Consider the following 12320-nt stretch of genomic DNA (forward strand, 5'->3'; position numbering starts at 1 on the left):
CTTTCGGTCATGACCCAGCCTTCATGACCATAGGTGAGGGTAGGAAAAAAATTTGACCAATAGATCGAGAGCTTTGCCTTCCGGCTCAGCTTTCTTTTCGTGACAACGGTGCGATAGAGCGAGTGCAGTACCGCCCCCACTGCCCCAATTCTCCGGCCAACCTGCCGCTCCATTGTCCCCTCACTCGTGAACAAGACCCCGAGGTACTTGAACTCCTTCACTTGGGGCAAGACCTCCTTCCCTACCTGGAGTACGCACTCCATCGGTTTCCTGATGATAAAAATAAGATGTTATTTAAATTTAGTTTAGTTTGAGATCTCATTTAATTTTGAAGTTTTCAGATATCCAATTTAAACATGAAATGCAATTAAGTAATTCATTATAATTATGTAACCAAACCTCTTTTGCTTGTGTCTGACAGTGTACATCAGACACCACTGAAGACCCTTTTGGACCAGGAAAAACCCTTATTGTGCTACAGTGTACGTGTTTTGAAATTGATAATCCAGGTTAATTGCCATAAGTGATTAACAGATCATTATATGACTGGTAGGGTTTTATTAGGTCTTGTTGAAGTGTTAAGAATGTAAAAATACTATTAGTATCAAATACACACATTATGTCTTGGACCGCATTAAGGTACGGCGAGACTCCAGGGATTGAACATTTCGCCGTGCAATAATGCAGCCCTGGCCATGTCGTCAAAATCTCACTCCAACCTGGTAAACATAGTTGGCAGATCTGTGCAAATGCAAGCAGGCATTAAGAAATAGCCTACTACAGAATTCAGAAATGAAATATGCTTGATACAGTATATGGCAAAGGACACCTTCTCTGATAAACCTTTTTAAAGTTTTTCTTTTAAAGGTGCACTCAGTAATTTTTATACTGCATGCGATATTTGGGCTTTTTTTTTTTTTTTTTTTTAATTTACTGTTCTGGCAGATTAAGTGAAAAAAAAATCTACCAGTGCTGAATAAGTTATCCAAAGTATTTTGATTACGTTACTGACCTTGAGTTTTTATTCTGTAATCTGTCGAGGAATACATTTTAAAAGTAACCCTCCTAACCCTGTATATCTGCTTATCCAGCTTATCAAGAGAGAGCACTCAAAGCCATGTGTGTAAGAAAACAGCATTTTTAATGCCAAAATAACTAACACACCACTTTTAAAAGTACTTTGCATACGAGATTAGATGCATTAGGGAGTTTTTGCTCTGATGTTAGACTGCAATATAAGTTCATAAGTGCAGGTGCTGGCAAGTAATTTTACACATTCGCAAGCATGTAATTTTCCATCTTTTGATCATTTATTAATAATTTTGCACAGTACATATTATTGTAATCAGTAAAAACATCAAAACTCATCAAAAAAATCAAAGAATAGAATACAACTAGCCTATTTGGTTTACTCACAGACAAAAATATATTAAGTAACAACTAAGTACATGTCTTTGACATTTATGTTTAAGAAATATAAAGGGAACATAAAATATCACATAATATGGAATGCTAAACCAATAGTTTTTGGTTCAGATCAATGCAAATAGTCATCCATATATGGGCAGAGCAGAGGGACATGTGATTGGTGACTGTTACATATGGCCACCAGCACCAAGTATATGATACAGACTCAATGAGTGCGTTTACATGCATGTTCTTTCACCAAATAATTTTGTATGTAATCCTATAACTTTTGATTGTTGTATCAACAATTTTCTTACCTTTGACATGACTGGGAACAAAACAAAAGCTATTTTTCAGAGTCATCATATTTGTACCCTGACGTATACAATGTCAAATCAGAAAAATTATATAAAAATAAAATTTGCCTCAAGTTTTTATCATCTATATTATTACAAAATGTGAAAAGTTTTCTTTACAATGATACCAAACACTTCACCCTCTTTGTTTTTTTTTTTTAAGATATAAGCCTTTAGTTCTGGGTATGCCACTGAAAAAGGAAATCTTTATATCTTTTAAAAACCCTCAGATCTTAAAGGGTTAAGTTAACTTTTGTTTTTTAAGAGGGTAATAAGTTAACTTATGTTTCTCCTAATATTTCTTAGGAGAGATGTGATTTTACTATGGTCTTTTTCATTGGAGAAACATCTGAGAAGCAGGAGAATTAAGCAAAAGTCTCAATTTGTTCACCTTTTAATAGCATTGCTGCCTGGGAGAAACGATTATGATACTAAATTAATCTTCTTTATGATTTTTTTTCTTGTGTGTGCAACTGCAATGCAGCAACATTATCTACAATCAATGTTCCATGCAACTGCATTGCATTTCTAAAATCATTAGCAAACATAGAGGACTTTAGTGCTTTGCTTTGGTTAGGGGCAACCTTGAGTGTCAGTCAGCATGAAACCTGTCTGTGCTTTACAGAAAGGGAATATTCCTTGTCTGTGTATTGATTGGCCTGATGAGCTCACTCTGCAGTACTCCAGACACTTATTTGCTCCCATGTGTTTTGCCACTTTAATTAAACTCTTGATTTAATGTTCTCACTCCAGTGTTCTCTTCACATAATACAGTGGCCTACATTGGGGGAGGAATGTGTATGAATGTGTTTGTATTTGTTTCTATGCCTATATCAGAGCTCACCTAGAGCAGAAAAGTGGGACATCAAAGTTAACATGAAACGACATTTGCAACCCATTTACGTCTGTAATGTGACAAAGAACATGAAATAATAAAGTTAGTAGGATCAATTTTGATCGGACGGATCTCACTGTGAATTCAGCGACAGTAGACTGTATGTTCTTGAGCTGACATAAGTCTGTGCTTACCAAAATTCAAACCCCCAGTGGCCAAAGCTGTAAGTGTTGTTGAATGTAAGGAAATGTGTGAACTTCTTTCTAGGTGGTGGTGCCAGGTATGAGTTGCTTTTAATTATAAATGATGCAATAGTCAACAAGAATTCATATTTTATTAACCATACAATGGAACCTTTAATTTGACCTCATCATTGATTAAGTGAACAGAATTACTTCCGCATTTCCATGGGACCAGAACCCATGCCTCTGAGGCTGCTTGCACAATGGTCTTTCAGTAGTGCCACAGGAATAGATAAACATATTGAAACTGATACATGATGGAAGATGGCATCTGTCAGGAACTCGGCTGAATGGAATCGATGTCAGAGTTCCCAAATTCATTGTACATTATTTATATTATTGAATTTTTATAATTTCAGTGATATTTGGAATTTATTGATAATTTGTTGCAGCCTTATGGAAATTTAAGCATGTAGCCATTGAACTTCTCAAATGCTTAATCCACAATAATGAGTTTTAATGTATTCATCCAATGAAAAAATTTTAGTCAATTAAAAAAATATGCTGGCCCTAATTTCACTCTAAGTCCAACACACCCTTTCTTTTTTGTAGAGTACATTGTCTCCATGGAACACAGTCATCCTTCTACTCTTAACTAGGTTAGGGTACCTCTACAGCACTCTTTCTGTAAATAATTTAGGAGCTTAGCCACTTCAAATAGGCTTTATTTATGGATCGAGTGCACATGCATGAGTGTAAAGATAACGTACAGAGAAAGGGACTGCAGTTATTTTAACTAAATGGTTGTAATAAAATAATGTTTACAGTATATGTTGAATGTCAAATTTAGCTGTAAACTGAACCATGTTTAAAGGAGTATTCCGGGTTCAATACAAGCTAAGAAATTTGATGCCACAAATAAGGTAACATGATTACCACAAAAATGTATTTATTCTTGGCCCACCTTTTCTTTAAAAAAAGCACTAATCTGGGTTACAGTGTGGCACTTACAATAGAAGTGAATGGGGGCCAAATCTGTAAATGTTAAAATATTCACTTCAAAAAGTATAGCCAAAAGACATGTATAGACATGTACAATATTTATGTTAACATGGTTTTAGTGTGATAAAATTGCTTACTAACGTTTTCTGTGTAAAGTTATAGCCAATTATACAACTTCATTGGTTAACAAACCCTAACTCCCTAAAATGGGTATATGGGTAAATAAATTCAGATTTAAAAAAATGTACAGCTCAAATAATAGGCTACATTAATTTTAACAGAAGAATTCATACAAGTGCTTTTATAAAATTATAAACTTCACATTTCTGCCTTTAAACCCTCCAAAGATTTGCACCTTTACTTCTATTGTAAGTGCTTCACTGTAACCTCTATTTTAGTTTTTTAGTTTTTTTAAAGAAAAGGAGGGATGAGTCTAAATATATTTTTGTGGTAATCAACATTATGCCACAAATGATATTGATTGAGCTTAACAAGTATTGAACCCGGAATATCCCTTTAATTGAAATCTTACCTGTAGCACAAGCAATAATTTAAGAACAGTAACTGTTATGTGCTTACAATAAAGCGACTGGTTTGTTGAATCACAATTGAGTCTATATTATAACATTTATAATATTAATATATGGACTCAATTGTGACTGACCTTTTAAGAATCACTAGGGTGTTTTCATTCTTGTGAACTTAGTTAGGAATGCAATCACTTTTCCCTGATTTCCCCAAATTGAAACAATCCACCAGAGATAAAGGTTTTAAACAATGAACCTAGCCTACTATTTAGGGTGGATTTTTACTGAAGTTCATGTAGCTGTTGTGGGATGAATCTATATTCATTTTGTAGCCTATAAATTAACTGTATCAAACAAGAGTGAAAAATAATAATTTGTTGTGTATGATTACAAATACCAATGAACCAATTACCTGTGGAAGATGTTTATCGCTTAAAGTTTGCAATCTCTGCTCTTGACTGAGATTGAAGAGAGTATGACCGTTTCTCACACATGTTGGATTATTACATATATAATTTAGAGATGTGGATGGGGTCAGTTAAAATGGGTATTTTGCATGCATTTTACCATCATAATATGTAGGGTAATTTGCATGCATGCTAAAATATAGGAGGGACTTTATGGTCTTAAAAATATAGGAGGGACTTTATGGTAAGGAAATGTATAACGGAATTAGTCACGTTCAACAACCATTATAAATTAGATAAATGACAAATAACTACATTATTTGTCTTAATAGATTCTCCACCATTGAAAACATAATACAATGTCTAATTCTATTAGCTCACAATTTCTACTGTAAGGAATTAGCTTTAATAAGTGAATTAAGATTAATTCACTTATTGGAGTGATGCTATTCTCATGGCTTATTGTAAATAATATCACATGTATTTAGGTACAGCTTTGAAGCAAAATCTTTCAGAAACAGGGATGAGATTATTTATCAAAATATATCACATTCAAATTGTCTTTGGTCGAAAGTTGGTTCCGTCGATATTTTGATCTCTATGTATGATCCAATTTATTGTCTGTATGAGATGATGATTTTAGCTGTGGAGTGAGGCGTTCTCACTCCTTCTCGTCGAGTCCCGAGTTCCTTTGGATCTCACATGGGAGGAAGAGTGTTCAGAGAGCAACAGAAGAGCAAGATGAAGAGAGGGCAAGAGAGCAAGAGAACGAAGAGTCAAGAGTCACGAGGGAGTTCTTCCTGTTTGGAACTGTTTGAACTGAGATTGGCCGCATCCCCCAAAGGTGTCCTGCGCCAATCAGAAGTGACTTTTTCAGAGTCACATGGTCGACTGGGCTGTCTTTTCCAACAGTTGTGTTATGGTCCTTTGTTTCAGACTCTTAAACATTTCCCGCTTAAAAATAGTGCATATTTAATCATGAACTTTATATATTGCAAATGGTACAAGGGACATGAAATTCACTCTCATCTGCATTCTCTTTCTCTCTGTAACCAAACAAATGTTTGCATGCCAAATATGAATTTTATTATGGATATTATTCGTGTACGTAACAAAACATGAAAAACTCTGGTTACAAAATCATATTGGTTTTACACATCATTGCATTTTATCAAGTTAAGCCTTATAGTTCCCATTCTTAGTAGAATGAGATAAATCATACAGAACTAAAGATTATATTTATCAATTATATGTGATTGCACATCACTACACACATTTTAAAGAGTTCCATCAGTCTATAATCATTAATTTGTCAGTTATACAAGTTAGAAGGTTGATTCAGCAAAGTACTGTGACATTGTGGATGAAGATGAAATGTCTTAGAGTTGTGCAAATCTGATGGTAACCTTGCAAAAAAGATGTCTGCTTTAACACTGTGTGGAAGATCAGGTTGCAGAGGGGCCTTTCTGACCAATCAGGACGCCTGGGCCGTTTGATTTATAATGGTGAAACATTCCAAACTGAAAGGCTGTTTTTTTTTTTCAGGATCCAGATATATGTTGTTTCAATTCTTCTTTGATATTTCATGAATAAAAAAAAAAGAAAATGCCACAAAACATATTTGCTCACATGCTTTCTTTTTTGCATTAACTGTGATGCTGCCTCTAAATTTCCCTTTAATCATGTGTTTCCATATAATTTAAGCATGAAGCAACAACCATCTTTTGTCTTTTCTGTGGTGTGGGTTATGTATTATCTATGTTATGCGTGTAGTCTTTTTAAAAGCCAGTTTATAAATTAATAAATATAATAGAGCAAGTGTATATTATTCATACATGGATACATATACCACTGTCTGTCAATAAAGAATTTGCAGACAATTAACGGTTCCCTGTCATCCAATCACTTTGAGCAATGTTAGAAAGCGTGTTCATGTGACATCATCCATAACAATAAGGTCAACTCCACCTTAATCGTACCTTAAGATATCCTTAGTAAAACTTAGAATAGCTTGGAGAACTCCTTGTTGAAATAAAAATCTTTGTGAATAAGGAAACTGGTTATTAAAAAATGACAGACTGTGCTCTTATTTCACTTAAGATGTGTCAGAAACAGATTTGTACACCTTGATCTAATGCCCTGTACACATATTTACAAATTGTTTTTATCTAATTTTTTCAAACCACAACAAAGATTTCTAATAGAAGTCTTTTGTAATACACATAATCTCCCAAAGCTATTAGGGTGAAACCACATAAAATTGCAGACCTAGCTGGATGGTAGATGAGTTTTTGTCATAAGAAGGGCAAACAGAGATAAACAAATACCAAGAAAAAAGGTATTTGGAAACTTTGCACAGAAAAAATATTTATACACATGGATACATGTTGTAATGTTTCACAGTAACATAACATTTATACCTTTCCATGTATGCATTGAAGATAATTGCATCTGAATATTTTGGGAGTGCAATTAGAAGATATACTACCAAATGCACTCTTATTTTTTCCTTTTACATCCATTAGTTTTGTATGTTCTCTAGTATTTCTCCCGCTTACTGATACATTGGTTATGATTTCTATCTCTCTACTCTCTGAGAGAGAAATCAATTACTTGAGGAGACGTTTGAGCAAATAGTCTCAATGTTTGTTTCCACATATATCAAACACGTGACGTGAGCTAGCTAGCAATAGGAGTTTCTGAGCACAAGCTGTATGAGCAGTGTGCAAAATATTGCTTTGATAGAAATTTCATACAACAACAGACTGCAATTCTGTACTAATTTCAAGATCAAATTTATGTGCTGCGACCTAATTTTCTAGTTGAAGAGGACATTTAGTCACGGTTAGATTAAGATTGCAAACGTGAGTTGCCTTGTAATACGGACGCAAGATAGTCAGAAAAGCAACGTGCATGCTTACCAGTGTTGGAGAGTAACTGAATAAGCGACACTAGTAACTGCATGTTTTAACAGTAGTGTTAATGCTGTAGCTTTTCTGGTAAAAAAAACTACTTTTGACAACAAATTGCTGTATAAATATCTCATTGCTACCAATCGCATTAGGGCAATATCAGATGTGCTCTTCTAAAGTGTCCACTCTCTCATGTATCATTACTTTGGGAAGTGTGATACTGTGGGAAGGTCAGATGTTTTTTAGTGAATTGGTTTGTTCAGATGGTTCATATACCCTAAATGAACCAGTTAAAAAAAAATTCACTGATTCATTTGGGTTGCTGCACACAAGTCCCTGCACAGCATCTTATGTGATCTTTTTAGCGAAATAATAAGTCAAATGTTGCCATTTGTCATTTCTATTAGTTGATATATGTTTGTGTAGACATATCTCTTCAATTTTATTTGTATATAACTAAAACAATAATAAATTGCAGTAATAAATAAATGTACATATTCTAACCATAAAATAAGCTTGTATTTAAAAAGAGATAATACAAAATTGCAGTGCACTCACAATAATTTACAGGTTAAGGTTAGCCAGTCTTTTCATTTATGACATGTCCATCCTTAAACATAAAAAGTTTGTACAATTGTTATTGCTGTGATTATATTTCGAGTTTGGCATAAACCTCCACAGACGGTGCATCACAGCGCTTAAGAAGCGATCCATCTTCACGCACTCTTCAGGAGCTGTTCTGAGTGTGGTCCGGATCAGTAAAATGGTTGGAATTCATTTTCAGTGCTCATATAATGCAGTAATGCCAGAAAATAAAACACAAAAACATGCCATTCGTGGCATTTCCACACTTAAAATTCCCATATTTGGTTGGTAAAATATGACTGGAATTTGAATTGCACAATAATCACAGTTATCTCAAATAATCACGGTTAAATCAAATAATCACAATCAGAAGTTTGTTTAATAATCGTGACAGATGAGATTAACTGTTTCCACACAAAGGTAGTTATGCAGCAGCTCCATTGACTTGTATAGAAAGAGATCTCCTTGTTGACCATTCCAAGATGGCAGTGTCATTGACGAATGCATTAACTATGCATTGATATCTATGGTTAGGCTGTTGGAGATATTACCCTCTTAAAAATATTCAATGTATGTTAGCTGCTTTTTATTGATAGCTTTCAGTGTAGCAAAGTATCAGCTATATCCTGTAGTTTAACTACTCTTAATAAAGTGTAGCTTTAACAGCAGTGATGCTAACTGGAAGATACCATTGTTTAAAAGTGCCTACTGTTTTTTCCTTTTTTTGCATATGATATACCTTTTTGGGCCTACCATGCATACTAAAGCTCGCAAAGAATCTTTTGCAGTTGAAATTCAGTTTTTGTTATTGTCATTCACATTGAGTCACCTCATACCTAGCTATTATAGTCAGTGCACACCCTGTCGCACATCCAATAATATCTCGCTTTCCAGAAATCTGAGGGTTCCCTGCTGCTTTAGACTCATCATCACTTATTATCACTCTCTCAATAGAACTGGTTGCTATGGAAGCCGGTGTCTCAGAGCTCATAGGAGTATTAGTGAAATATATTCTAGTGGCTGACACTGTAATAATATGTATTCTGAAACATTGTGTGTTTTTTGCTGACAAATCCCATTAATTAAAGGAGGAATACTGAATGTGAAATATTGAAAAGTTTCCAATCATAAGGTAAGGAATCTGGTCACACAGTAAAAAGAAAATCTTGAAAACATGATTTAGTTTTTAAATTTCCCAGATTTATTCAAAGCTGTGATTGTGACATTATCCAGTTGGCTAGCTCTGTGCTAGTGATTGAATTCTGACTTTCACATGGCAATTTTTTTTTTTATCTTAGTATGTTTGTCTTATTGTTCAGTAAAAATATCTAAATGTAATTTACAGAACATACAGTACGTTTACTTGAAAAAAGCAAAATCAACCTTTTAATTAAGTTTATTTTTCTCGCCCCTTGGGCAAACACTTTTTCTTGTTTTAAAGTCAAGGTCAGATTTTTATAGAGCACAATTAAAAACAACATTAGTTGACCAATGTGCTTTGCATCAATTTCAAGTAAAAAATATAAAACATACACAAAATAGCAAATTTACAACATAACATAAAACATAAGACAACACAATGTATCAGCATTGATTATAAGCTAAGGAAAATAGATTTGTTGTGTACTGTGGTGGCGGTTCTAATAAGAACAGGTAGACTATTCCAGAGCTTGGGTGCAGCTACAGCAAAAGCACGGTCACCTCTTAGATTTTGGGACATTAAGTAATCTCTGGTTGCAGGACCTAAGAGATCTCACTGGATGGTGCTCAGGCAATAAATCAGAGAGTTAAGAAGGTGCTAATCCATTTAAAGATTTAAAAACAAGGAGTAAAACTTGGTATGCATTTTGTCAGATTTCTCTAAAAACAACAGTTAATATAATTAATATAATTTTGATTCAATCTTATATTAAGGATGTTAAGATATTGTTACTGGAAAACAAAACAAATATACTGACATTTTTTTAAGTGCAGGAAAAAAAGCATTTTTGTATTCTCTAATGTTTAAACATGTGTATATTCATTGGACAAATTCAGTGTCCTTTAAACAGCTAAATCCTATTCAAAGTAAAGGCTTAAGAGGAAAGTGAAACAAAATCAAAGACTCATGGGAGGGCTGCTAGACTCTTCTCCTCTTGTGCCAAATTACCACAGTGACCCCTAGTGTGTTATTTCAAAGCTTCTGCGTTTGAAACAAGCCCATGGCAGTCCTGTGCTGTCTCTGAAGAGAACTAATTTGTCTTTTTCTGATTCACAGCAACTCTTGTACAGCAAAGGAGAAGGAGAGCTTTGACCTTCTACTATATCTTCACGACTGACAATACCCGTGTGCATTCTCAGCTCCAATGCAGGAGTAGGATACGACACAGCCCAACGCCTGACAGAATTCAGTACAGCATAGGATCCAGCTATGCTGATTATATGGGACAGCTGACACAGATGAGCAGACACATGTCGGTAAGGTCAGGAAGTCATCACAATCTGCCTCAGCTGTGGATACACACCACACATTTCAAATCGCAAAGATACTGACAGACTAACAATTGCATACTCCATGGAGGACCAGAGCCATGTGAAACTCTTAATGCGGTGAAAAGCAGCCACTGCACACCAGACTCTGTGGAGCTTGTTCCCAAATGCAAATGGCCATGACATGCCATTGTCATAAGAGTTGCCAGCATTGATGGACAACAGTTTACACACCATGAAATAACCATTTAGATCCTTTTTGAAGAATACCATTTGTCTTTTTTTTTTACTTTGTTAACCAGATAGGTAGAGCACCATGGTACTGCCGCCCCCTGACAAGCGGCATGTCTGTCTAACCACCATTGTAATCATGACCAGCATGGCCTTCATGGATGCATACCTTGTGGAGCAGAACCAGGGCCCACGGAAAATAGGCGTCTGCATCATTGTCCTGGTTGGGGATATTTGCTTTCTTATAGTCCTCCGTTATGTGGCAGTTTGGGTGGGTGCAGAGGTAAGGACTGCAAAGCGTGGCTATGCCATGATCCTCTGGTTCCTCTACATATTTGTTCTTGAGATCAAGCTCTACTTTGTCTTCCAGAACTACAAGGCCGACCGGAAAAGTCTGGAGACAGTTGCTCGGAAAGCGTTGACTTTGTTGCTCTCAGTTTGTGTGCCAGGGCTATACCTTGTTCTGGTTGCGCTCGACAGCATGGAATATGTAAGAACCTTCCGGAAGAAAGAGGACATGCGGGGTCGACTGTTCTGGGTGGCACTTGACTTGTTGGATGTACTGGATATTCAGGCCAACTTGTGGGAGCCACAGCGGACAGGTCTGCCCATCTGGGCAGAGGGTCTGATGTTCTTCTACTGTTACATCCTGTTGCTGATTCTGCCATGCGTTTCTCTGAGCGAGATCAGCGTACAGGGTGAGCACGTATCACCTCAGAAGATGATGCTCTACCCTGTCCTCAGCTTGGTGACCATTAACATTGTTACGATTCTCATTCGAGGTGTGAACATGGTGTTATTCCAAGACAGCCGAGTCTCGACCATCTTCATCGGCAAAAATGTGGTTGCCATCGCAACCAAGGCCTGCACCTTCCTGGAGTACCGGCGACAAGTAAAGGAGTTCCCTCCGCAAGATCCTGCAGGCATTGCCATGGAGATACACCAGAACTCTGTGCCACACAATCAAATTCTGCCAAATGTCACTACCACCCTCCCAGAAGAGCACTCACCTGCCCGTGAAGTCATTGACACGTGACCTGAGCTGATAAAAACTTTGTGTCACTTTCAAACTTTTTTTAAGATTTAACTTGAACTTTAAGGTCAACAGGGAAAGAAGGAAACCTTAGCGAGTCCAGACCAAGGCAAGTTGAGGTATCCTTCTTCTGGTCCCTTTACTAGACAGCAAGGAGTTCTGCCCTGAAATTCCTGTTTTGAGAAATATTTTTAAAGTCATACTCATCCAAGCTGAGTGTTCAGAGGCCATTAATGCTCAGATGCACAAATGGCAGCTCACCAGAATTCTATGATCTTGATTTTAACCAGATTTTGTAATTTTAAGAAGCTGTTTAATTATGTTACATATGGGATGTTTTTAAATAGATTTGTGTGACCTAAAGGTGGCTCAAC

General features: G+C 36.0%; 1 protein-coding gene across 1 annotated transcript; it reads left to right on the forward strand.

Annotated features, from left to right (window-relative positions):
• Nucleotides 1-10998: 10998 nt before the first annotated feature.
• On the forward strand, nt 10999-12105 carry tmem121aa (transmembrane protein 121Aa). The gene has a single exon (XM_052146084.1). It carries the CDS (start codon nt 10999-11001, stop codon nt 11947-11949), a length of 951 nt encoding a protein of 316 aa, XP_052002044.1. The 3' UTR covers nt 11950-12105.
• The last annotated feature ends 215 nt before the right edge of the window (nt 12106-12320 follow it).

The sequence above is a fragment of the Xyrauchen texanus genome, chromosome 16 (genome assembly GCF_025860055.1).
Source record: "Xyrauchen texanus isolate HMW12.3.18 chromosome 16, RBS_HiC_50CHRs, whole genome shotgun sequence".
NCBI lineage: Eukaryota > Metazoa > Chordata > Actinopteri > Cypriniformes > Catostomidae > Xyrauchen > Xyrauchen texanus.

Excerpts from the sequence above, each read along its gene's own strand:
- tmem121aa (XM_052146084.1), top strand. The coding sequence starts at position 10,999 with ATGGTACTGCCGCCCCCTGACAAGCGGCATGTCTGTCTAACCACCATT.